The 27,063-nt window shown below is 40.0% G+C and overlaps 1 protein-coding gene across 6 annotated transcripts in view; it reads left to right on the top strand.

Moving 5' to 3' along the window:
• The window catches only part of LOC119495783 (collagen alpha-1(XVII) chain-like), a 31,431-nt gene extending 5,637 nt beyond the window's left edge, over positions 1–25,794 (top strand). For 2 of the 6 annotated variants that reach the window (XM_037782563.1, XM_037782558.1), the window contains 51 exons: positions 2,116–2,469; positions 2,598–2,654; positions 2,789–2,824; positions 3,004–3,054; positions 4,830–4,976; positions 5,125–5,769; positions 6,116–6,199; positions 6,328–6,450; positions 6,552–6,707; positions 7,429–7,521; positions 7,598–7,642; positions 7,737–7,880; positions 10,181–10,915; positions 11,028–11,078; positions 12,108–12,134; positions 12,246–12,308; positions 12,406–12,510; positions 12,621–12,656; positions 13,706–13,741; positions 13,896–13,940; positions 14,045–14,080; positions 14,177–14,212; positions 14,298–14,360; positions 15,496–15,531; positions 15,733–15,804; positions 15,894–15,920; positions 16,041–16,076; positions 16,203–16,238; positions 16,327–16,407; positions 16,524–16,559; positions 16,659–16,745; positions 17,947–18,030; positions 18,190–18,240; positions 18,376–18,435; positions 18,525–18,593; positions 18,696–18,722; positions 18,869–18,919; positions 19,032–19,118; positions 19,237–19,275; positions 19,417–19,533; positions 19,623–19,742; positions 19,853–19,963; positions 20,145–20,279; positions 20,723–20,833; positions 20,924–21,118; positions 22,674–22,823; positions 22,910–23,128; positions 24,131–24,295; positions 24,441–24,521; positions 24,607–24,690; positions 24,776–25,794. In XM_037782563.1, the coding sequence (XP_037638491.1) occupies positions 2,116–2,469; positions 2,598–2,654; positions 2,789–2,824; positions 3,004–3,054; positions 4,830–4,976; positions 5,125–5,769; positions 6,116–6,199; positions 6,328–6,450; positions 6,552–6,707; positions 7,429–7,521; positions 7,598–7,642; positions 7,737–7,880; positions 10,181–10,915; positions 11,028–11,078; positions 12,108–12,134; positions 12,246–12,308; positions 12,406–12,510; positions 12,621–12,656; positions 13,706–13,741; positions 13,896–13,940; positions 14,045–14,080; positions 14,177–14,212; positions 14,298–14,360; positions 15,496–15,531; positions 15,733–15,804; positions 15,894–15,920; positions 16,041–16,076; positions 16,203–16,238; positions 16,327–16,407; positions 16,524–16,559; positions 16,659–16,745; positions 17,947–18,030; positions 18,190–18,240; positions 18,376–18,435; positions 18,525–18,593; positions 18,696–18,722; positions 18,869–18,919; positions 19,032–19,118; positions 19,237–19,275; positions 19,417–19,533; positions 19,623–19,742; positions 19,853–19,963; positions 20,145–20,279; positions 20,723–20,833; positions 20,924–21,118; positions 22,674–22,823; positions 22,910–23,128; positions 24,131–24,295; positions 24,441–24,521; positions 24,607–24,690; positions 24,776–24,834 (5,594 nt within the window). In that variant the 3' untranslated portion in view covers positions 24,835–25,794. The remainder of the gene's footprint in view (positions 1–2,115; positions 2,470–2,597; positions 2,655–2,788; positions 2,825–3,003; positions 3,055–4,829; positions 4,977–5,124; positions 5,770–6,115; positions 6,200–6,327; positions 6,451–6,551; positions 6,708–7,428; positions 7,522–7,597; positions 7,643–7,736; positions 7,881–10,180; positions 10,916–11,027; positions 11,079–12,107; positions 12,135–12,245; positions 12,309–12,405; positions 12,511–12,620; positions 12,657–13,705; positions 13,742–13,895; positions 13,941–14,044; positions 14,081–14,176; positions 14,213–14,297; positions 14,361–15,495; positions 15,532–15,732; positions 15,805–15,893; positions 15,921–16,040; positions 16,077–16,202; positions 16,239–16,326; positions 16,408–16,523; positions 16,560–16,658; positions 16,746–17,946; positions 18,031–18,189; positions 18,241–18,375; positions 18,436–18,524; positions 18,594–18,695; positions 18,723–18,868; positions 18,920–19,031; positions 19,119–19,236; positions 19,276–19,416; positions 19,534–19,622; positions 19,743–19,852; positions 19,964–20,144; positions 20,280–20,722; positions 20,834–20,923; positions 21,119–22,673; positions 22,824–22,909; positions 23,129–24,130; positions 24,296–24,440; positions 24,522–24,606; positions 24,691–24,775) is intronic. The other 4 variants (XM_037782560.1, XM_037782561.1, XM_037782562.1 and 1 more) reach the window with 4 other exon arrangements.
• Positions 25,795–27,063: the final 1,269 nt, after the last annotated feature.

Below are 27,063 nucleotides of genomic sequence, written 5' to 3'. Positions count from 1 at the left end.
TAATCTAATGATGTAATAGTACAACAGTCACAGGGACCTTTGTCTGCATTGAGTACTTTCACCTTTGATACTTTAAGTACATTTTCCTTATTATACTTACATACTTTTACTTAAAGGTAGGGTCGGTGATCTTGAGAAACTAGAAAGAGTACACTAGATTTTAAGAATCCAACTGAAAATCCAAGCCCAGTGTTACCAACTCTTTTCCAATGAACGCATCTAGCAGCACTAGCTGCTAACTAGCTCCAAAAGTCCCTAAATCTAAAGAGAAACTCCCTAAATTGCAACACTGACAGTCCGTCCTTTAAGGCCTCCTTCCAAAGCCACTCCCCCAAAATTATCATTATGAATGTAAACAACGAACATGGCTAGTGTTAGTACTCACAGTGGTGACGAGCAATGAGTGCACGTCAGAGTGTGCACAGGTAGACAGGCAGGTAGCCCATTTGGACGGGTTTATTACCGTCCTGCGACAGCCACAGATACCAGATTTTTTTCCTCTTTCTTGTCAGCAGATTTGATTTATTGATTGCTGCTGAGATGTAATGAGAATTTCAACAAATATAACAAAAAAAAATTATTTGAACAACACTACCAACCCTACCTTTAAGTAGCATTTTCAATGCATGACTTTTACATGTAATGGAGTATTTTTATAGTGTGGTATTAGTGTTAAGACCTGACTCTAGGACCACAACAAATAAGGGAAGCACACGCGAGGGATTAATACAAAAAAAGTTTTATTTAACAAAAGTTTGAAATAGATAAATAAAGGTAACAAAAATATGAATTGCAATGAATGATGCTGACAGAAAACACACTGCCTGGGTAAGTTAGGGGATGCTAAAGGAAGTGCACAACAAAGCAAAAGTCTGACATTGTACCAGGTGGTTCCAGGGGAAAGAAGTCCAAAGACTCCTAGGATGGGGCGGGTCTTATAGACCGCAGAAAGAGTGGCCAGATGTCAGCACTTTCTTGCTGGCTTCCAGCTCCAGCCAATCGGGCACCAGGAGCACTGCAGGACACACAACACAACAAGCCCTGGCAGAGGCCCTGGGGCCGTCACATTTGTACTTTTACTTAAGTAAAGGTTCTGGATACTTCTTCCTTTTTTAACTTCCTGAAATTTCCTAGAGAGGAACTGAAACTATAAATTCATATGTAGGTTCCTGCGAAGAACATGCAACAATGTTTACATCTGTCTGTAGGTAGCCTAAGCATGAAGTTCAACATAAATGGAGAGTAATGTTTCCAATAATAAATCAACATTTACTTCAACGAATCAGTGTTTACAGTCATTAATATGGTTCCTTTATGGAATTTCCTCTGCAAATCAATGACTATTCATAAACCTGACACAACTAATTAAACACAAATAACTGTCTACTAAATTTCGTAGATCTATCCAAGAAATTCCTAGAAAATGATTAGCAAATCACGGAACCTGTGAAGTAAAGTGTTGCCACTAATTTTAAAGGTGCATTGATAACATTGATAACATTCAGCCACTAGATGACGCTTTCTTCCTCCCCAGTTCCATTGCATTTACTTCATAACAAGTGGTTGCCAGGCACTTAATGTCAATCTCAGCAATTTATCTGTTTTTTCCACACTAACAACAACTGACAACCCAGAGACACCATGTGATACCAACGTTTAACTATTGGCTCACAACCTCCGTCAGATATTTTCCACAAAGATAAACAAAACATTAATTTTGGACCCGCCCGAATTTTTAAAAATGATTAATTCACAATTCACTTTCTAAAAGCCCTGAGGATGTATATTTCTTAACAATATTTACTTTGTATAGTGTTGGTTAGATTAATGCACAATGCATCATACTCTCATCATGTGTTTTGTTTTGTATGAACAATCTTGGTAAAGTAACTATAGCTGTCAGATAAATGTAGTGCAGTAAAAGCTACAATATTTCCCTCTGAAATCTAGTGGAGTAAAAATAAAATGTGGCACGAAATGGGAATACTCATATCAATTACAAGTGAGTAAAATTATTTCTAGGTCACCCTCATGTGACTCAGCCATATTCCTGTTTGTGTGAAGATGATGTTGTTGCAGGAAATCAAAAATAACTTGCATGCATCATCCTTCCAGCCTCTGTAGGTGTGAACTCCAACAGCTACAGCTCCTCCTCAGGGGTTTACCTCGGAGGAGACTCCTCAGGAGGAGGTGATGGAGGGGGGATCTTCATAGACGGAGACGGGTTCGGAACTGCAGGAGGAGGAGGAGGAGGTGGAGGTGGAGGAGTAGGAGGGGGAGGAGGAGGAGGCAGAAGCGGTGGCGGCGGCGGCGGCGGCGGAAGTTATGTTGTGAGCTCGGTGTCAAAGGTCAGGTCCAGCTCGTCGGGTGCTGCCAGGAGAACGCAGACTGCTGGCTCATCAGGAGGCCTGTCGCCAGGTTTCCGTGAGAGGAAGACCATCACCACCAGCCGCTCAGGAGGTTATGACGGTGAGATCCTGTTAATAAAACAAGTTGGCATCAGGGGTGCCTGAAACAGAAGCTTGAAAAGTGAAGGAAACTGTCGTGCATGAGGGTGTTGTTAATATCTCTGCTACCATTGTGTGTTCTTTTTCTAGGAAGTTCCAGTGCTAATTCCTCTCCAGAGTTTACACGCAAAGATTATGGGATCTATTGTGAGTGAGAGTGATAGCTGTATAAGATTATACTTTCTGATTACACTGTAGTTTTCCAGCTTTTATCCTCATGATATGTCTGTGTGTATGTGTTTATTTTCTTCTCCTTTTTTCTGTCTGTTTTCTTTTTCCAGACTCCGGCACCACAAGAGGGAGGAGCGAAAGCAGAGGTATTCAATAATAGTTTTTTTCCACTCTTCCCTTCATTATTTCTGCACCATCTGACTCTGAATTGTCCTGGCTTACTTTTTTATTAAACCCGGATTCCTTTGTCCATTGTGTGTGCATGTGCGTGTGCGTGTGTGTGTGTGCATGTGTGTGTGTTTTTGTGTGTGTGTGTGTTTTCCAGAGAGTGAGATCAGAGCCAGATTACAAAGTGCCTCTCCCACCGCCGGCAGATGTAAGACCACTTGAGACATATTAATCTATTTGCTGTTGGTTATGCAATTCCTCATAAAGCAACAAAGCATCTTTTCATTCGAGTGTGTTCATTCAGAGAACCACATGGATAGTGAAAGGATTTTTTTTCTGCAGGGTCACTTTAGTCCAGTGTCAAATGCTTTGGCTCAGCATAGGAAATTCCTTCTCTGCCACCTCTCAAATGCATGTTTACATCCATGAAATCTCAATTAGTAACACATGTGCAGTTCCCAGCGTACAGTCTACCTACATCAGCACAAAGAAAAGCCTGAGATTTAAACGACGAGGATCATGGGTTTGTTTGCATTGTGTTCATGTGGGGAAGAAGTGAAGGGGCAGATTTGTGGTGGCAACAATGGCACACATGAGTCACTGTTTGCACCACCCTATGAAGCAAAACAGTGGAAAGTCAGACGCTGATCGCTCCCCCTGCTGACTAAAGTGCATAACTGTTATTATTTAACCCATATTTTTTAGTTAGTCAGTTCTGTGCCACTTTAACCCACCTCAGCTGGGTTTCAGACTGCTATAATGCATTTTCTGCAGTGGAGATAGAACTATTTAGAGCTTTAGTTTTACTTAATTAGATATAGCAATCTAACAGCATGGAACATAAAGTACTGTAGGCCTACAATTTCTCAAATCTCAATTTGCCAGATAATAGCCTAGTTACTTTCAAAACACAAAACACATGATTAGCTCATAGAGTATGATGCATTGTTACAGATCACACTACCCAGCAGTAGCGTATATAAAGTCCCTAAAAATTACAATATGGTAATGCATTCATCAATAATCCATTAATCAAATATAACACTCTGACAGCGGGCCATTCTACCGTACTTTTATGTTTGGAGCACATTTTGCTGCTAATATGTACTTCCACATAAAATTATGAATGCAGGACTTTTAATAACTAAGAGTGACTTCATTCTCTGCTCAGGTAGATATTACTCCACTATATCTTTTAGTTGCGTGCTGCTATATTAGCTAATGCTCTGAATCCTGTACGTAGAACCATTAACTTTACTTAAGTAAAAATCCACCACTGGTGAAAATACTCAATTACAATTAAAAGTCCTGCATTCAAACATTTTTCAAAGTATTAAAAGTAAAAATACTTATAACAAATGACCACTTTTAGAGTGTTATATTGTTGTATGTCTAAATCATTTATTTCATGTGATTTGGTGTGATTAAGCTTCCTGAATATCACACGCATAATGTGTATTAAATTGTTAATTTATGTATTATATTGATTTCAGTACATTTAATTCCTATATGGACCTTTAAATAATCAAAATGAAGTTTATTTTCTTAAACAATTTAGTGAAAATGGACAAGAAAGCTGAAAGAACATATTTTCTTGGTAGATATTGTGTTTTCCCTGAATAGGTCAGTAGGCTATCTGTATTTTTAGGTAGGCCGTATTGAAATGAAAACATGACCGACTTTACAGTTTCCTGTCCAGCCTGAAAATCGTATCCTTTTAATCCTTTTCTCAATTTCACTGCTTCTGTAGTTGCAGCTCTCTGCGTACAGGGCAGTATGTCTGTCCAGTTAATGTCACTGAGTAAAAAGTACAACATGTCATGTTGAAATTTAGTGGAGTAAAAGTAGCATGTACAGTACTTGAGTAAGTGTACACGCCAACACTGACTTTCAGACTAATCTCATGCACTAAAATGTAAATTGTACAAAGATATTGCATTATCATATTTGGTGAGTGTTGTTTGTGCGACTGTGATTTTGCAGGGACGGAGCTGGATGACGTGAAGAAGCTGCTGAAGGGACGCTCCTCCAGCGTCAGCCCCACTCGCACCTCCAGCACCTCCACCACCCTGCCTGTCCCGAAAAAGGCCAGCGTGGAAACCAAGACCGTCTCTGTGGCCTCTCAGTCCGGTATATACCCTTACCAGTCACACACATGCACATAACTCTACATGCACAGACACGTTGTCTCCCTCCTATAGATATGTGGTTTTAAATGGCCTATGAAAGTAAAAGACACTTTACACTTTATTGATTTTTCATCTTTTCTCTCCTGCAGGTTCAACTTCATTTGGCTCTGGTGGTGTGAGATCAGGCGCGTTCCACACCATTGATACATCTGGCCTGTATGATACTGGTCTGACATCTCGGTCGTATGATAGTGGTGTAAAATCAGGCCAGTATGATATCACTATGAAATCAGGCCAATATGATACTGGTGTGAGATCCGGCCAGTATGATGTTGGTGTGAGATCAGGACAGTTTGATTCTGGTGTGAGATCGGGCCAGTTTGATTCTGGTGTGAGATCGGGCCAGTATGACGTTGGTCTGAAATCAGGACAGTTTGATACTGGTGTGAGATCCGGCCAATATGATGTCACTGTGAAATCAGGCCAATATGATACTGGTGTGAAGTCAGGACAATACGACATGAGTTTGAAATCAGGGCAGTATGACACCGGTGTGAGATCAGCCCAGTATGATACTGTGAGATCAGCCCAGTATGATACTGGTGTGAGAACAGGCCAGTATGACACGCTGGATGCTACACTTCCTACTTTCTCTTGGTCCACCTCGACGCTGCCCTCCGCCGCCACCACGGTGGTTGGTGGCAACACCAGCAGCTACGCGTACCAGACCGGCACCAACAACATGTCAGGAGGAGTGTCGCCCAACGGCCTCACCTCACCCTCGTCCCTGTCAGGTGAGACCAAACGTCCCTTGAACATTCCCTGTTACCCGCGGGTGAAATGTGGTCTTATTTGTAATGTAGTAAGGAATGTTTTGGTGACTGTTTTGTCCCTACTAGTGCTATTTTATGTACTGTATATGGACATAGTTACATATAAATATAAACAAATTTTACAAATTAGCAAACAAGCAAACGTCCTTGTGTTACAGCTACTTTTTTATCGTTTCATTGTAATTTTTTGTTTGTATTTGTATGTCTATGTTTTGGTTTTTCGTCTTTTCTTTTTCTTGTTTTGTGCGTCCTGTGTGTGTTATATTTTATGATTTTATGTTATTAAACCCTGCATCTCTGTTCACAGTTTACGGCTTTCAGAATAATCTGGCTCCCACTTCTGCCAGTGTGCTCACCACCAGTGGAGGCAACGTAAATGCTAACCTTGGAGGTATGGCAGCATATTCTCTGACAGGTTCCACAATATCTTGACACTATGAAATATTTTGCACTCAAAATATATAAAAAATAGCACCTTGTCTTACGCGAGTGTTTATCTGTGTTTGTTTGTGTTTACAGGTTATGGCGTTCAGAAGAATCTGTCAAGTGGTGGTGGTGGTAGTGGAGGTGGTGGAGGTGGTAGTAGTGGTGGTGGTGGAGGAGGGGGTCTTACTGTTGGTTTCGTCTCCACCGTCTCTGCAAGTACGTACACAGTACACAATCATTTTATAAAAAAAGTTACACAGTCAAAAACGATTCTCAAACTTATATGATTCCTGACTGTCCTTTTTTGTTTTTGTCAGGCCCTAGATCCCAAATTGATGATTCATATAAGAAAGACTATAAGTACCTGATCTCTGATAAGGAGAACGCTCCTGCCAAGAGGGACACAGACACGCTCATTCTGGCTAAAGACAGCGGGAAGCAGTTCACCAGCAGCAGCGTTCAGATGGGAGGAGGTGAGTCAGCTACTTACTGCACCCTTCTGGACAAATACTGAATTTTCTCTCACCTTAATGGGGTTTCTCAACTTTCTCTGGACCCAATTTTCCCATGACCACAGCACGTTTTAAAGCGTACTTATGCTACAGAATACAACTACTCTATTTTAAATGATAGCAGACCATGCATTCTTGGTTTTGGTCACTTGGAGGCTGTTATTAAACGTGAAGTCGTGATCCCATTGTGAAAACCATCTCAACATCGATCCAACATTCCTGTGTCTTAACGAAGAAACCTAAACAACCTGAAGGGAATTTGAATTCACCTTTTAACGTGTTTCTAATTGTTTCATAGATCATTTTAACCAGATCATCTGAAGTACTATCACTTTTGCCAGTATTTATTTGTTTACCTCTTCCTAGACTTGGCGACAGAAAATTTGCTATTTACTATTTTTTCTTCTTCTATCTTTCTTCTTTCTTTAAATTGAAGATATTTGCACAATAATGTACTTAATTATTTTCCTTTTAATCCTATTTATTTTTCGTCTTTGTTGGTTTAAGTTAAAGCCCTTTTATGTTGTGTACAATTGTATTGCATCACATGTATTTTCTGTTATATTTTGATATTGTGTGTTGTCTCATTCTTAAACAGTTGTGTTTTTTTTCGGTTCTGGTTGCTTAACGCAATAAATACAATAAAAGCAGTGTTTTTAAAAAAATATTTCTAATTTTACAGGGTCGCTATCAGGAGATTCAATAAAGAAAGAGAAGCTTATTTCAAGCTACAGTGAGACGGCGCCGCTGAAGTCAGAGGGGGGCAACTCTTACTGTGAGTGGTCATCAAAAAACACCTCTAATTAATTTACTAATTACAAGCAAGTGATGTGTATTTATCCCTTCATCAGATGGAACATCTGGAGTTGTGATGAAAGACAAAGCCACCTATGCAGGTATTTCTGATTGCATGTATGTTGATATTCACATTGATGATGAATATTATAGTGTTTGAAAGTGATGATTTTACTGTTCACTCTCCGTCTTCAGAGCTTCACAGGGACAGCGGCATCTTCGGAGGTGGAGGACTGTGCTGCTGCTCCGACGCGTGTTGCTCCTGGTGGAAATGGCTGCTGGGTCTTCTCCTGCTCTCCCTACTCCTGCTGGGACTCCTGTTTGGGCTCATTGCACTGGGTAAGGCCGACTTATACAACATCATGAGATTTAATAGGGAACAATAAAAATCTCCCCAAAGATAAAACCTTAGGAGTCATGGGATACTCTCTGGAGCTGCTCTGCAATGAAGCGCCTGGGACTGACTGCTTTTGAACCAATTAAATGTGTGTTTCAGCTTTTACAGGCTAGTGAGCATTATTTCACTGTGCTGCTAAGAGCTGTGGGACAGTAAATGTAATCCCCTCCCCTGGAAATTTGATCTGTGGGTACTGTCTCACTGCCATAAAGTCGGTCTGGCATTCATTGTCAGTGGAGCAGCTCCAGAAATTGTTGCCTGATGACATCACTGACTGCAGCTGGTTTTCCTGCAACAGGAGAGTTGTTGATGTGCATTTATCCTGATAGAAATGTGAGGAAAGGAGAACCATATGCAACCTCTGATTTTATGTATATTGTTACTTGTATTTAAGCGAGTGCATGTCAAAACCTGTTGAGTTACTGACAGTTGCTGACTGACTCACACATATGGTAAAGTTATCTGATACTGTTGATCCTGCACAGTAGGCCTACATACAGAAGGCTATATTTACTGTTGTCAGCTTCACTTTCCTAGCATTGTCAGAAAGTATACAACTGCTCTGTAGTAGGTTTAAGGTAGATTAAAAAAAAAACATTACATTTTAATGTTTTTGTTAGATTATCTTTTAGTTACACACACCAATACTACATACGTTAAATAGGAATTGAATAGCTTCAGGTTCGTGAACTTGTGAGTCATAACTCTGTCAAATCTGAACACACAGACATGATACATATATTTTTAGATTCACTGTGACTTACACATTCCAAGGACGTCATTACCATGATGTCCGTTGCAAATAAATGTCCAGAAATCTGTTTAGAAATCATAGAAAAAAAAAACGTTCCTTGCCTGAGAATCATTTTTTGTCATTATCAAAGTAATCCAATGATAGTTCTCAACCCTATTTTGTGTCAAGGAGCCCTAAATTGATACACATTAGGTCACAAAACCCCATTTGATACAATTTCGCCTCAGGGACCTCCGTCTGAAAAGATTTTGGTTGTTAGATATGGTTAAGACAAGATTTATAGTTGTCAACTACAGTGGAGGAATTGAAACCTATGATCAGAATAGCCACTCTTATGACTCTTACTCACATAGGGATCACTTCTATAGTGAATTATATAGTGAAAATAAATTATTCCCCATTTTCCCACTGATCTATAGATCCATGGGTGAGTTGCAAACAGGAACTGCAAATAGCTAATTCGGCATACGTTTAATGGTGCCAATTTGCCAGAATGTTGACAAGTATAGGCTAAAAACTGGGGCTCAAATTGGCGCCCACAGCTGATTAACTGACTCCGTAGCAACATACTTCCTCATGGGCAGTCGTCTCAAATTTGAGGGGAACTCCACGCTGTCCTGACTTTGAAAACCCCTCGTCTGTATTTTTAGCTAATGAGATTTTGTCAGCATGTGGTGGGAAGATGTTAGCAGCTACTGAACAGCAGAAACTGTCATACAGATGACTACAAATCAAAGAGAGGCTTCATAAGGGTAGTAGTGAACTACAAGCTAAATGTTGTCCATTGATTTACACAGTGAAGTTATTATTAACCTACACATTAGGTAATGAGGATCCGTGATAATATCTGTATCTAATCATTCACTATGTAGTGTATTCATATATATATGTTTTTGAGTCAGACAATTTTTGCCTTGTTTTATCTTCATTATTACAGTTTTTATTTTGCAAAATTGTTGTTATTTTTTATTAATTATAATTATTTAGTACATCCACCAACCCATTCAAAAAGATAGAATTGTTATATTGATTATTTCTATTGTTCTTTCTACAGTCTGCCTGGAAATTCAGATGATTGAAAAGTCAGTAAGAATAGTGCATTCAGGTGCAGTCATTAAGATCGGGAAAGTGACTTCCTTCCTTGATGAGCATTTGGTTTTTAAATGCAATTTAATAATAATAAGAATAAACTTGATTTCCATAGCACAGTTTCATGCATAAATGCAACACAAAGTGCTTTACATAAAACTGAATGATAAATAAATAATCATGACATTAACAATAAAAGAAGATAGAGATAGTTTTGCATTCAGCTGTCAGATTTCAGAAGTCAGAGCGAGAGAAAGTGGCTACCACAGATATATTCGTAACCTGTGGAAAAAACACTGGATTAGTTAATCAAATTACAGATTGAGAATGATTTCTTATCACTGCATAAACATGTGCTCCTTGTATGTTCATCTTACCTAATGTTGGTGTCCCTCTCAGCTGAGGACGTGAGAAAGCTGAAGAACCGAGTGGCTACGCTGGAGGCCGAGTCCTCGGTGACCAATGCTCATACCAGCCGGCTGTCAGGTACTTCCAATGTCATCAACGCCTATGGAGCTGCTGGAGGAACTGGAGGAACTGGAGGCGCTGTAGCTGCTGGAGCTGCTGGAGGCGCTGGAGCTGGAACTGCTGTAGCTGCTGGAACTGCTGGAGGCGCTGGAGGAGGAGGTACCTCCCACACCGACAACACGCTACTCCTGGGCACTGGAGCTGCAGGTGGAGGTGGAGGAGGAGGCTCGAGCACCAGTACACGAATCGGGATTGCTGGTGCTGGTGTTGGTGCTGGTGCTGGTGCTGGCGGTTCCACCGGTGGAAATAATGTTGACGTCGGCATTGGAGGTGGTTCCGCTGGCGCAGGTGGGACTGGTGGGGCCACCTGGGCCAGTGCTGGAGGTGCCGGTACCGGGTCCAGTGGCAGCGCCGGCAGAGGCGGCAGTACAGAAACCGGTTTCAGTGGCAGTTCTGGAAGTTCTGGCGGTGCGGGTACCAGGGTCAGTGGCAGTGCCAGCGGTGGCAGCAGTGGCAGCAGTACAAGTACCGGTTTCAGTGGCAGTTCTGGAAGTGCTGGTGGTGCTGGTGGCCTTGGAGTGAATGGAAGATACATAGACGATGTTGCTCTTCAAATGACGATCCAGCAGATGTTAAGAAGTGAAATGCATTCACAGTCCTATAGAGGTACAGCACTTCTACTGTATACTGACTACATGAATACACACACACACACACACACACATACACACACACACACCCTCGATTTATGTTCATTGACTGTTGTTTTCTATTTCAGCTTTCATAGCAACGTCAGTGCAGGGAGAGAGAGGACTGCCTGGACCTAAAGGTGAAATTCAAATATTATTTCTAGGGCTGTCAAAGTTAACACGATAACATGTTAACGCCACAAATTTCTTTAATGCATTAACCCAACTTGCGATTTTTAGGTTGTAGCGGGCTCAGTTTTTTAAATTAGAGCGAAGATACTGGCATCATATAAAACTAGAAAAACCTAAGGGATCCATTGGTGCCAACCATGTATATACTGTATATACATACTACATAAGGAGATTGAATAACGTTCCAAACACGGGCTAAATTTTGGCGAGGAAAAACTGTCGTGGTCATGACTTGACCTCTGACCTCAAGATATGTGAATGAAAATGGGTTCTATGGGTACCCATGAGTCTCCCCTTTACAGACATGCCCACTTTATGATAATCATATACAGTTTTGGGCAAGTCATAGTCAAGTCAGCACACTGACACACTGACAGCTGTTGTTGCCTGTTGGGCTGCAGTTTGCGATGTTATGATTTGAACATATTTTTTATGCTAAAGGCAGTACCTGTGAGGGTTTCTGGACAATATTTGTCATTTTTTTGTGTTGTTAAATGATTTCCAATAATATATATATATATATATATATATATATATATATATACATACATTTGCATAAAGCAAGTACCAACTCCCATGTTGATGAGAGTATTAAGTACTTGACAAATCTCCCTTTAAGTTACATTTTGAACAGATAAAAAATGTGCGATTAATTTGCGATTAATCACTATTAACTATGGACAATCATGCGATTAATCACTATTAACTATGGACAATCATGCGATTAATCGTGATTAAATATTTTAATCGATTGACAGCCCTTTATAATTTCGTTTCTTAAAATCTAAACATATACCTTTTTAAGGTTAATTAACATGAGTTTATTTTTTTATTATTATTTTCTGACCTTAAGGTCAAGAAGAATATCAGTTACTGCTCAAGACCTTCTCTTTCACTATTGTTCTGTTGTATTTCTCTCTGTTTGTCCGCTAATGTGTACTGTCATCATAATCAAATGTATGTTTTACTTGTCACAGGAGATTCTGGTTTCCCTGGAATTCCAGGTGAGGGATGATGTCATATTTTCATTGAGTCATTACCAGTATTTTATGTTTTCTTAGGACTATTGTGTGGCATCGTAATGTCATTTTTCTGACTGTGACCTTTGACCTCAGGTGCTCCGGGTTCGATGGGACATGTAGGCCCTGAGGGTCCAAAAGGACAAAAAGGAATCCAAGGTGCGGAGAGCGCTACAGTTCAAACTACATGATGCAAGTACACGGCTTAGCTTCTTGAGAGCGAGTGATTCAATCTGTATGTAAAATGTCTGATCAGGTGATCATGGAGTGGATGGGGCACCAGGGGTCAGGGGTCGCGAGGGCCAAGCTGGCCCCAGAGGTGAGGCAGGACCTTCAGGCTTTGGAATGAAAGGCGACAAAGGTAAGGCTCAGATTCTCAGCAGTAACAGAACTTTGGTGTGCATTAGTGATACTAATAACACTTAGTTTATCTTGAGTCAATACAGAATCTCATGTGTTTGGTTTATGCAGGTTCTTCTGGGGATCATGGGTCTGTGGGCCCTAAAGGTGAGATCATTGAACATTTCTTATTGTCTCTTACAAAAACATCTATTTGTGTGTGTTTTAACATCATTACAAGCTTTACTTACTGACAAAAGGTGCCTCTGTAACAGTTTATTGCCTCATGGTGTATGAACGTTACACGTCACCAGGTGTCAGCGTAGAGTCAGTTTGTGACTAAAGCCTCCATATTGTTCAGTGAAAAGCAAACGAGATCTACCTTGAGGTACATAAATTACAGTAATTAAGAATGAAAATGCCCCAAATGATGAATCCTAATTTTCAATTAAGTTCCTGCTGCTTCTACTTATCACATCATATCAAAGACATTTGAGGACACGTGGGGTGTGGCCAATGTGAAAATGTTTTTCTCTGATAATTATTTAAATTACAAGCACATCAACAGCATTAATTCACCTCTTCAGTAGCACCAATGATTTGCAAAAAATACATTCTGTGTCCCCCCTCATAAATAAATCTGTCTTTAACTGTTGTTCTAAACTTTACTATCATTCAACCTATCCTTTTGTCCTGTTTATAATAAAAAATAGAAACCAATTCAAGCATGAAATGCAGAAAGTAAACTCACTCACTCACTAAGTGCTGTTTAATTGTGACTCTAAAGACAATGAAGCATTAATGTATAAGTAAGTGCAAATATATCTCCCCTGTCTTTCCTGATGCATTAATGTAAATCTTTATTGGGCTTCACTGTATTAAGAACACATCTGTAGTTATATTTTCAAGTATTATTCTTTTTTTAAAATTTTAATTGTATTTCTTTATTACTATTTTTTTTACTATTTTACTGTATCACTATTATTCATATTTTTGATAATTAGAGTTCTCACTGTAGCACCATTAACAGTTAAAATATGGTATCATAATATATAATCAATTAATTTAATAAATGTCAATAAAGTATTAAAAAAAGAGAAGGTGCAATTTCATTGCAACTTTTAGGACAATTAATTCCAATATTAGTTTCACATTAGTTAATTGATTAATGTTCTTGTTCAAAAGTCCTTTCTAATATTTATTAATCTATGATCTAGGTGCACCTGGACTTCCTGGACTCTCTGGAGCACCAGGTCAGTTTCTCCTTGTTATCATTCATGTAGAGCATCACAGTGACTCCGGAAAAAACAACTGCCATGTCAAATTTACCACCTAAAAATACTGTTAGCAGTGCCTTGACTTGATCCCTTGCATTTTACATGAACTGTTTTGTTATATGTCAACCAGGTGCTGGGGGTTTCCGTGGCGAGTCAGGGCAACCTGGGCCTAAAGGTAGCTCACATGGACTTTGTTCTGTTGTTAAATACATTGAAATGCATAGTTAGTTTATTTTATATACTATAATGTTACTCACAGTCACTCTTCTCACTTCGCAGGGGACAGAGGACTTGCTGGATTCCAAGGACTTAAAGGTTTGTTGTCACTACATCAGGTTTTTATAGGACTTGTGGGGTCCGTGAATGTTTCTAACCGTGGTTTAATTTATGTTTAATTTATGTTTATTTTAGGTGAAGCTGGTGACACGGGTCTCAGAGGCGTTAAAGGTCAGTACAGCTTTGTGAATTAAACTATATGTGAAGCTGGCATGTTATATACTCCGTTTCCTAATCCAGTTGTCCCAATCCTTAGGTGATCCTGGTTTACAAGGTCTTCAAGGTCCAGCTGGAGAGAGAGGAATCAAAGGGTCAATGGGTGAGTCACAGGACCTCCAGCCGTAGATAGTTAATAATTATTAATTCTCAGGCACTCACATTATGGTATTGTGCTTCTGAACTATAAAAACAGTTTGACATTTTGGGTAATGCGCCTACTCGCTTTCTGGCAGAGAGTTAGATGAGAAGATCAATGCCACTCTCATGTCTGTCCTTTGAATATGAAGCTGCAGCCAGTTAGCTTATCTTAACACAAAGCCAGGAAGCAGGGGGAAACAGCTAGCCTGGCTCAAAAAAATTGGCAAATAGCACCTCTAAAGTTCACAAATTAACACGTCATATTGTGGTTGTTTAATGTAAAAAGGACAATTTGCAGTTACGGGGGGTTACGTGACTATTTAGTGGCTGGAAGCTGTAACTTCCTGGAGTCTCTGCTGGTTGCCTGGAAACTGCTCACAATTTTGAACTATTACTTTAATGTGATTTCATTGCGATGAATTAAAGGGGACCTATTATGCTCCATTTCCAGCTCTATATTTTTAATTATGGGACTCAACTAGAGTAGCTTTGCATGATTCACATTTAAAAAAAAAAAAAATCCTTTGTTATACCGGCTCTTCATGAAGGCCATCAGTTCATCCTCTGTCAGAAACAAGCCGTTGATGAGTGTGATCATAACAACCCATTCAAGAAAATGAAAAAAAAAAAAACTTTACAATTGTGTATAATCAATCTTTTTTATTCTATACATTTGTTATTTAGAATTAAAGTGAATTAAACTTTATAGTTCTCTTATCATTATCCTTTTACTGAACTTGTAATTGTTGTGTGAAATCATTAAAACTGATTTCAATGAGGCAGTAACAAGAGTATTAAATCACATCCTCCACCGAGGGGCAGCAGAGAGGAGTCCGCTCATAAAGAGAAGTTAAGATAAAACTTTCCCCAGGGAAATTGCTCTGCAACAGATGCAATACAAAGTGGGAAGAGTGCAAATATATAGAGTATATTATGAGTATATAATTATATAATATATAGCGTCTTTCATTGTTCATTTAAGGAATAACAGACACTTAAAAATAAACTGTCTATTACAAACCACAGTTTGTTTTTTAGAGTGACTTATGGATTTACATTCAATATAAATGTTTTCTTCCCTTTTATTATGTCATCAGGGTTGTCTGGAGCCGATGGATTGAAAGGACCTAGAGGTAAATGAGTCATTACATAAGCATTACAGATACATCTATTTAAACATTATTTTGATATGTACAATATGGAGATTAGACTCAAGAATATCAAGCTAAAAACAAGGATTTTCTTCCTCTCTCTGAACATTTAGTGTTTAAGACACACATAAAAAAAAAATCCTCAAATTATCATTACTTATATTTTTTATTTTTGACCCTCAGGTGACCAAGGACAAGCCGGACCCCCTGGACTCAGAGGTCCTGCTGGGCCTCATGGAGATGCCGCACTTCCAGGTAAACTGAGCCCGATGCTACAGCTATATTAACATTATCAATAGTGGATGATATGATAAGATATATTCATGACATCTCCCCCTCTGTAGGAGCACCTGGGCTTCAAGGACCACCAGGTACGACTCTACTATTGATACACATTGTTGTTTTATTATTAATTATGTGACATTTTACTATCAATTCTCTTTGCTTTTAATGCTCTCAACACTAAAAATGTACTCGCGTCTTGCTTTTAGGGATACCAGGGAATCCAGGACAATCTGGCGCTAAAGGTACAGCTACTGTTAACGTCAGCTCCTTTGAGGGCCATCTGCTGCAGAAAGTGCATGCTCTCTGAAATACCAGGTTTTGTGCTATTAATGTGTGCGTCTGACGTAGCGTGTGTCTGTCTGTTTTAGGTGAACCAGGTCCACAAGGAAGAATTATCAATGCAGGTAGCAGATCATGATAAAACTTATATTTTAAACATATTAGTGATTATAGTTTGAGGATATCTGGGCATCACTTTTATTTATTTTTCAGCTGGCTCCACGTCTATCGGCATCCCAGGACCACCTGGGCCTTCTGGTCCCCCCGGCCCTGCAGGACTTCCAGGATTATCAGGTCTGACCCTCGACAGCCCAGAAAGTAGCCAGATGATGTCCTTGGCAATCTGAATCTGAATGATACATACCATATCAGTCGTAACAATTCTTATATTTCGTGATTTACCTCCTCAGGTCCCATTGGTCCTGCTGGTCTGACTGGCCAACCTGGTAGGTCATTGTGCTTTTTTTGCTCCCAAAGGAAGCTTTTTGGATCAGATATGTAGCCATCAGAGTCTCATGGATGCTGCATTTTGTTTGTTTTCACAGGTGCTAAAGGAGACAGGGGATATAGGGGAGAGCAGGGAGAGCAAGCGATAGCAGCGAGAACATCTGAGAGCCTATCCTCGACCTCCAGTGAGTACTTTTAAGACATATAGTGTTTAGAGGTGAGAAATAACCTGCCGCATCTGTGGTGTAACATTAACTGCAGAATTCACTTAAAGCGAGAACTATGTCACATTTGAGAGAAAAATAAATGACACAGTCTTCGTCTTACAAATGAAAAGTTGAATTCATAAGAAATAAAATCCAGTTTGGTGTTTTGATGCTACAGCCTTACTTGGTCTGGTATGCCCAGTAGTATTCAGATCCTTTACTTAAGTAAAAGTACTAATACCACACTGTAAAAAATACCCCACTGCAAGTAAAAGTCATGCATTTAAAGTCTTACTTAAGTATAATCAGTACTTAAGTATTAAAAGTAAAAGTACTCATGCAGAAAAATGCCACTGCGATTGTTAAAATATAATATATTATATCATTAGATTATTATTACTCATGCTTTAATGTGTAAGTTGCATTTCACTGCTGTATTTGGTTGAGGTGGAGCTAATCTTGTAACTTTTTTGTGTAGAACTGCAACTATTGATTATTTCTATTGTGGGTTAATCTGCTTATTAAATTATCAAATAGTTGCCAATTAATTCTCTGTCAAAGGACTTATCGATTAATAAACTAATCGTCTCAGCTCTATTTGTATAAACGGTTGAATAGTTTAATTTAGTAGTTTAGTTCAATAACAAAACTTCATATTTTATCAGCAATTCATATGTTTTCTATGCAAAAAATGTAACTTCAATGTAAAGTAAAATGTTTTTGTCAGGAGTACTTCACACTGAACGCAAATCTTCACTTCACACTCCCGGTGTGTAATGGCCTTAAAGCTGTCAAATTATTACAGTGGAGCAGAAGTATAAAGTGCCATGAAAACAAAATACTCAAATAAAGTATTTTAAATGAGTTCCTAAGGATTGTACTTGAGTAAATGTACTTAGTTACATTCTAACACTGGTCAATTATGGTAGCTAATACTAGCAAATAATAAACAGTACAAAGCCAGTTTATTGACTTTAAACCCTCCCGTGGGTGTGCTACTCTACGTGTTGGCGTTTAGCATTATCTTGTAATTGCACCTTGTGGTCACAGTGGGCGTTGTTTAACCAAAGTTACATAGGGATGCTTTAATGTCATTTCTACACTTTTAGCCTAGTTTGTCCCTCTCTACAGACCAGAACACTGTTCATTACTTAAAATGATGTTTCTTGTTCTGCTTTAGGGCAGTACAGTGTCAGTGGAAGTTCAGGAGGTTCAGGAGGACAACCTGGCCCACCCGGCCCACCGGGTCAACCTGGACGTCCAGGTAAATAAAACTACAACACGCTTTGTTGCAGCGTCATCAAAGACATCATCTTTAATGATTGTATCGGATTTGTTTGACACCATCTGAGAATGACCACAGCCTTCTTGTAATGTTCTTCAAATTGTGTCACTGACTGTTTTTAAAACATGTTTCCATTAGGAGACTCAAGACAAGGACCTCCGGGACCACCTGGGCCTCCAGGTCAGACAGGCAAGTATTTAAGCTCATTAAATCCACTGTTTTCAAATATGGACTCTGAGGCGAGTGGATCACACTGTGTGTTTGGTATTATGTGAAGCTCATCTGTTCTTCATATCAAACTTTAATCATCCTTTTTTAATTTAGGTTATGGAAGACCAGGACCTAAAGGAGACAGAGGAGACGCAGGCTTTGCATCCAGCTCTGGTATGATCCAGAATCTAAACGTGTGCTCTGTCTGGATGTGAGTTTGACATGTAATTGGCATTAACAGTAAACACTGCTCTTCCTAACAGGAACGTATTATACCGGACCACCAGGACCACCAGGACTAACTGGGCCTTCTGGGCCTAAAGGATCAGCAGGTGATCACATTTTGACCTCTTACTGTTAGCCTTGTTTAAAGAAAACTTCCCCTGTTTTAGTTTTAGTGATACTTTATTGTAACATCTCCGTCGTCATTTCAGGTACTCCTGGACCGAGAGGATACCAAGGTAATTATCTTTCTTAAATTAGTATCACTCTTTCACCAAGCATTTGTGACTGTTACGTAACAAAACAGATAGTTGCGAGGCCTCCCTCACTGATGTAATCCTTCCTAACATAAATAACTGTGCCATCATCATTATGTGTGTCTCAGGTGAACCAGGCCAGGCAGGTGTGCCGGGCACCCCAGGAAGCTCTGAGAGAGGTCAGCATCCAAACACAAAATCACTTCAGAATTATATTAGAGAGACACTCTTAAAAGACTTAATGCACAGTGTGATATATACTGTAACTGTATATTTATCACTTCCTTACAGTGTCGACTTATAGTGGAGGACAGGGGATCCCTGGACCACCAGGTCCACCGGGACGTCCTGGACATCCTGGACTACAGGGAATTAAAGGTACCAACACATCGCAGATCTGTGAATACTGTCAATGTTTTACTGTCGGTATTTCAGAGTGAACACTGTGTGCGTCATGTGACGATAATGCTTTTGTTGCTGTTTTATCATCTCTAAGGGGACACTGGATCTCCTGGTATTGCTGGCTCTTCAAGAGGTAGAGAAACTCATAATTCAACTCTACAGTAATAAAACACAAAATTCAAGTGTTTTCATCTTGTAAAAGCACAAGTAGTTCACAGTGGCTTTAAATACTGATGTTTTCATCGGGGTCTTTACTATTTAATTTTTCCTTTAGGCTCCATCTCAGTCACGTCAGGTCCTCCTGGTCCTGCAGGTCCTGCTGGCCCTCCAGGCCAGCCGGGCTCTTTCTCTTCTTCCACTGAGATGCGGCAGTACATCAGTGAATATCTAAGTAAGAGTTTTTCTGTAGCAAGGTCACACGCTCACAGGCTGTCCGCGGGATAGAACAGAGTATGAACATGTTTTATTTGTTCCGTGCAGCTAGAAGCATACAGTCCAGTAACCAAGGACCTCCAGGTCCACCCGGGCCTCCAGGAATCCCTGGATCCTTCTCCGGCTCTATGGAGGACATCTCCGCTCGTATCATCGCATACTTGCAACGTAAGCCTGTGCTTCATCCCCAGAATGTATATCACTAAATGATGAGTGTGAGGAGTGTGCGTATAATAGCAGAATGGGGGGACACCATTAACTGTGTTGTGTGATTTCAGGTTCGGGCTCAGGCCTCAGCATCGGTGTTCAAGGTCCTCCAGGACCACCTGGTCCACCTGGACATGGCTCTGGATCCCTGACAGTCAGCGGTCTCATCATCATGCTCCAGAGTAAGTACAATACATACTCCGGCTGAGCCAAAAGGTATCAGATACATATATTATATATCCACTCTGCACTCTATGGTCTCTGTAAACTCCTCAACATCATCTCATTTGACTGTGAAGACAAATTTGCTTTATCAGAGGTAGCTCCGCCCTAAACTATGTTTCTCTGCTGTGATCTGTCTAGGAGACGATGTGAGGAGATATTTGACAGGACCACAAGGGCCACAAGGACCACCGGGACAACCAGGGGCATCAGGAGGACTTTCAGGCAGTTACAGTGTAGAGGAGATCGCCACATATGTCTTCAAAATCATGAATGGTGAGCACTAACAGAAAAACAATAACCCTAGAAGTGATACCTTCTTACCGGGGTAGATCGCCATGGTAACTTATGCTGAACACCTAACCTGCTCCGGAGCAGGTTATGTTCCAGATAAGAGATCAACTTGTATAAAAGCACCGCCTACTGACCAATCAAAGCTCAGTGCGCGGATCGTATGATAATAATACACAAATACGAAGAAGATAAAGTCATAATCCAGGCTAAAAACAACACAGTTTAAACTGACAAATGCAGGAAGGACAGCTGGGTTGACTTACTGAGTTGATAACCACCGTCGTAGGACCGCTTAACGGGATCTCGTTTGTTAGGGTTAGTGAAGCCAGATAACGAGAAGATACCTTGGGTATGTTGAACTCGCTTCGCAGTACAGGCCGCTGGACTTAATTAATCAATCAAATTGCTATTATTTTCATTTTCAGACAGAGGGATTGCTAGAGGTCCACCCGGGCCAGCCGGTCCTGCTGGGCCTTCTGGTTCAGGGGGCTCTGGCTTCACTACCGCCACGATTGACTACACTGCACTGATAAGAAGTAAGTCAACGTGTTCCTCCCATCGACAGTGTTGAACAGTGAAAAGGTAGTCACCCCCTCATCATCTTTCTTGTATCTTCATCTACTCAGATTCAGACTTCCGCAATTGGATTAACTCTGCCGTACAAGACAGTCCTCGTGGTTCTCCGGGTATCCCAGGGCAACCTGGCCCTCCTGGTCTTCCAGGGCAAACTGGCCCTCAGGGGCCGGCAGGAGTCTCCACCGCCGTGTACGGGTCGGGAGGTCGTGGCTACAGTATGGAGGACATCCAGCGTTACCTGCAGAGTGAGTCGGACAGAGAGGATGAACATAATGTTTATGGCTTAGTGTCACATAACAAGGTCATTTAATGGGAACGTTACATCTTACAACAAAGAAACCCATCAGGTTGAACATGATCCACTTCATTTAACGGCTCTAATTTTTATAATTTTGATTTAATTTGAAACCATCCATAACCTACAACCAATGTTATTACTCTGCGTACAGTACAGTTTATAGTATATAGTACAATTATATTTATATTATTTATAGCATCCTCAAGTTAAATGATAGCATTAATTACACTTAGAAGAGGAAAAAGAAATCTCATTGAAACATTAATTATCATCATAACTGCCTCCCTGAGGGAATAGTAACCGAAAACAGGATTAAATATTTATATGTATACAGAAAAGCAAATTTGAATTTATTGCAAACGTAATCGAAAGACGGCGTGTTTGTGTTTGCGGATGCATTTTTCCAATTTGTTTGCTTTAACTCGCCAACAGGAGGAAAAAAAACATTGAGAGACATGCGTAGTGCAGCAAAAAACCCTGAAAATCAACCTGTAAATACTCACATTTATGGCAAATATCATTAGCCTCAATCACTGCATGCTACACTTATTGGGATAACACGTATAGCAATACTCAGATATTCCAGGTTCAAGGCGAGTCCATCAGAATTAAATCATGTCGCACAACCGTGCTTTATTCACTGAATGTGTTCTTGCCTTCATCTTCCTTTAATACAATTCATTGATCCGTATTTTGACCAATAAATCACCATAGATGCCGTATATATACAAACAATTACATTCTTCTTTGAAAATACAGTTCACTAAATATCATTACTCTTAGATACAAAAAAATGCGACCACAAATACAGAATATAACATTATGACCATCTACTTTGACAAATACACTATTTCATCTTAATCCATCAGTGGGAACAAAGGTTGAATGTCCATTTTTAAATATAAGCAAACATGAAGTGTGCACCTGTAACCACACCCAACGGTGATGTCACGGTGTACTGACACGCCCTGTAGTTCACCTCGACATCACTGCAGCGAGCTGAGAAGTTAAACCACTGGAGGTCAGCAAATACACGATTTTCATTTATATGAGAAGTATGATATTGGGGAATCTATTACATTCATAAATATGCTTCTATTAGTGTATAATCACCTGAAACTATCACTTAACACTGGCTCTAGCGTGGGTATTTTGCGTTTTTACATTACCTGAATGCCACCGTAGTTCTCCGACACGCTTGGAAAGGTAGGGGTGAGCGGAGGGGTATTCAGTTGGTTGCAATCTGCAACCTCACTGCAAGATGTCACTAAATCACACACACTGGTCCTTTAAATTCCTCTTTAATGTAATGCAATAGCCTGCATTAAAGCATACCTTTATATAGCCTAATATGCAGTTAGAGAGGTGTTCATTCAACTCATTTTGACAGTTGTTTATTTATGTTTTAGTCTACCATCAATGAGGTTGCACAAGGTTTCCTCATCTTGCTGTGCACTTGTACAAATTATAATGACAATAACGTCGATTTGAATCTTCCTCAGGTTCTGGTTTCAGAGGTGCTCAAGGCCCTCCTGGTCCTCAAGGTCCACAGGGACCACAGGGTCCACCAGGCAGTTACAGTGGCTCAGTTTCCTACAATGGAAACTTCCCCCGGGAGAGCATCCGCACTGAAATTCAGGAGTATCTGACCAGTAAGCTCCCAACATCCCACACGGACAGATTAAAGACATGTGAGCACAGATGAGTGCGCGTATCACGGATGAATTTTGTCTTTCAGATGACGGTGTTCGTCGTACCTTCATCGGACCTCCAGGGCCGACGGGTCAGAAGGGAGATCGCGGAGAACCGGGTTACGTCCAGAGCTACACGCACAGCCAGAGCTACACTCAGGGTGACTCTCGATCCGGCTCCGAGCGCAGAGATGTCGATGCCAGCAAGGTCTCTGAGACAATGGACTACTCCACCGTCGCCTTGAGAGTTTCAGACTACATCAAGAGTGAGTCGATCAAAGCCGTCAAGTGTATAGATTTCTTGTGTAGTCATCTAAGGCAAGAGTTTTTAATCTGACAATGGGGTTTTTTCACTCCTATTACTTGTATTTATTTACTTTACTACTATTTGGTAGATACTTTAGACTGTAACGACTCTAAATATGCCCTTACTACAGTTCCCATAATGCTTTGGGGATGTTGCACTTTCTGAGGATATCATAATCTCAGATGTCACAAATAAACGTCAATAAATTTGCTGATGGTACATGTCCACAGGATCCATCCTTCCCATTCATAGTCGATGTAAGCAGCCGTGCAATGCATTCTGGTAGCGCAGCAGCGCGATTTGAGACGGACCGCTACGTTGGCTGCTCCTCATTTGAATAAAGTTGAGGTCTAGTCTACTTTATGCAAATCGGGTGCGTCCGGCGCGACTCGCTGCCTCTGGAAACTCACAAAAAACTGTCAAACTAACAGTTGTCGATCTAAAACGAAGGCCGATTCAGCAACTGCATGGAGTAATACTCGCATAAAATGTTTTCAGAAACACATTTCGGTGAACTATTTTCGTGATATAAGAGAAAAAAGTTTCCAAACGAGCCGCCACGTTGGATCCGGTTTGAAAGCTAAGAGCAGCAGCCCACAAGGGAAAGCATTCGTCCAATCAGGTATGGACAAGTACCGTCACAAAACGTAAAAAAAAAGACGCTTCTTACAACTCCAGAACTTGCCTGAGAATCATCACGTTTTTTAAGTTTTCTTCAGTATCACAGTAATCCAGTGATAGTTGTCTGTACATCCACGGGTAGAGTCCAAACAGGAACTGCTAATAGATAATTCTGCATACTTTTAATGGTGCCAGTTTACCAAAACGTCAACAAATATCAGCGGAGAAAACGTAAAAAAAAGTTAAGAATCTGAGTACTTCTTCCTCCTCTGGCCAACAATGATGAAGAAGTTGATGATGATGATGATGATGTCACTTTGGTACAATAATCCTCCTCTAGGTCAAGGCCTGCTGCAGGACTACCTGGTTGATGGTCCTTGGAGGGCGCACGTAAGAGCGATTCAAGGCCCCCCTGGTCCACCCGGCCCTGTCGGACCATCTGGTCAGAGCCGCGTCATCGGGGCCTACGGCAACGTCACAGCTGACCTCATGGAGTTCTTCAGAGGTGAGGATACAGAGTTATGATTTTCCACATACAGAACTGTATCGAGTTAAACCTCTTAGCAATGGAAAAGCAGACTTATGTAAGTGTAGTTGGAAAATGTTGCTTCATCACGACTAAATCTGTTCTCAATTGTGCTCTTGCGCAGCCTACGGCACCATCGCCGGCCCTCCAGGAGGCCCTGGATCAAGGGGTGACAGAGGGTACCCAGGACCCAGAGGAGAGAAGGGTACATTAAAACAGAGTTGATGAAACGCAGCGTATTTTTTCAGTCCTGTTTTTAGTGGAGTGACTAAACTTTCATGTGTTTACAGGTGATCTTGGGCGCCCAGGTTTACCAGGACTACCGGGGTCATACACTGTCCAAATTCCACACAGAGTGCAGAAGAGGGATGCAGGTAACTTCAGTCAAATATTGTTAAATCACATCAAAAAATATCCAGCTTTACATACATGTGACTGCATATTTTTCACCCACTGCAGGCAATAAAGTGGTTGGCCATCGTCAGCAGCACCGCCGTCGCCACGCCAGCGGTGTCTAAATATACTACTGGATCATGTCACATTTCATTTTTACTTCATTTTTTTTTTTTTAGGTGTTCAACTGTAGCGATGCAAGTAGTCGAAATGCTCCTTATTGTTGCCATCTGTAGGGAAGTCACAGGACAATTTGAGAAATGTCCAAAAAATGCAATAAGTCTCTTTAAAACAGCTTCAGTAGAGTTATGGATTTAGCTGCTGGTCTTTGTCGCACGGACTTTTTTTGGGTGTATAATGTTTACTTCGTTAAGTTAGTCGCTTGCATTCAAACTTTTTTTTTTTTTTTTCCAGGGGCAGCTTTGTTTAAGAGAATATCTATTTTTAAGCAATAAGTAGCTTTCATTGCACTTTGCATCTTTTTCCACTGCTAGTGTAACTTGAGATTCTGGTGTACTTTTTTTTGTATTTGTTGTCTTTTGAGGATTATATTGTATTGAGGACTATACAAGGGCTAAATGTTGTGTCAATGTTTCATAAAATATGCAATATTTTCAGATTATCCACATAATTCAAGCCAACCTCTTGCCTTTAAGGCCCCTGGATATTATCCTTTACACCCCATACAAATTATATAACAATTTACATTTTTTAAATATATAAAGAAATCATCATTACCAGTCAGAGTGAGGGTCATTTGTGCTGTAGGGAGGGGACTTTGGTGACAGTAAATGTTGGTGTAGTAAGGACTGATGATTTACTTGAAAGGTTTGTTGGTAAAAAAAAATCTATAATTAAATAAATTACATTGTTTGCATGGTTGAAAGACAGATAATCGCTAAGGAATGACTGATTGGTTGTATATTTTTTTGTATAAGAGCGCACTGAATGGATATATTTTCTTTATACCTTAAAGTGTTAAAAAGATTAAATTATAAAAAATGTTCCCAGGTTATGTTTTACATGATTTGACATTTGATCAATATATTTGAAAGACACACAAATAAATCTATTTTTGGACTTGGGAGTCTTGATCTTCACTCGAGGTTGTTTCCAGACAGTTAAAATGTCAAATATACAGTCAATATTTTATTTACAACAAAAACAAAAAAAAGTCAATTTATAAAGACACTTTAAATACATTTGATCTGACATCAAAATAATATTCATTGTGGTAAAATGACAACTTATTGAAATGCTGTAAATTAAAATAAAAAAACGAATATTTGAAATCTATGGGGGATATGGTGTAATTCACAAGACACTGTCTCCAATATCCCCAATAAAAACCCAGCATTCATTAGAACATGCAGCGACAAAATAAACTAATCGGGTATCTTGAAATCTCTTTTTTGTGAACCATCAATACTTTTGCTCCTAAAATACAGCGAAGGACGTCTCCTCACACACTGAAACTCGTCCAGTTTACAGATACAGCATTTGACCTTTCATACAACAAGAGCAAAAAAGCTCACAGAAAAGAGCGAGTACAGCATCGATATATCTGGAATACATGTTTTAAAAAACTAGATGTGATCATAAAATACTAAAGGGCATATTTGAAGAAAAAGAAGTAAAATTAGAAGTAAAAATAAATTCAGTCAGTTTGGAGTTTGAATAGGCTTTGGGTGAGACAAAGGTGACTCACTGTCAACAAACACATTGACAGTTTTACTACTGCATATTTTTTTTTCTTTAGCTCATGTGGCAAAACAGTGCAAATCAACAGCTTTACATTCCTTTAGTTTTCATTTCAACATTTTTTTTTTTCTCCATCATTCTCCAGGATGTAACAGGTCACCTCTGTGTTTAACTAAGTGGGAGTACAGCACTGAAATGAAACTATGTGCTAAAGCAATAGATATATTCTTGTTCTCGAGACTGTAAAACCCTCGTGGCAAGCACAGTATCTGATTGAACTTCATATGTAGGTACACACATGTAACAATTCACTCAGCGCATCACTTACAACACAGTACGTTCCGTTTCATTTTAACTCGCGGCCTTGTGACCCCAACACGGCGCTGTTTTTGACTCTGACATTAGAATACCATAACACAGTCTTACAACTACAGACCTTTTCATTAAAGGGGACCTATTGTGCTTATTTTCAGGTGCAAACATGTATTTTGGGTTTCTAATAAAACATGTTTACATGCTTTAATGTTCAAAAAAGGCTTTACTTTCCTCATTTCCTCACTTTTCCTGCAGCACCTCTTTTCACCCTCTGTCTGAAATGCTCTGTTTGAGCTCCTCACCTCCCAAAAAAGCCCAGTCTGCTCTGATTGGTCAGC

The sequence above is a fragment of the Sebastes umbrosus genome, chromosome 10 (assembly GCF_015220745.1).
Source record: "Sebastes umbrosus isolate fSebUmb1 chromosome 10, fSebUmb1.pri, whole genome shotgun sequence".
Taxonomy (NCBI): domain Eukaryota; kingdom Metazoa; phylum Chordata; class Actinopteri; order Perciformes; family Sebastidae; genus Sebastes; species Sebastes umbrosus.
The sequence above is the reverse complement of the archived record's forward strand: the minus strand, read 5'-3'. Positions and strand labels throughout refer to the sequence as shown.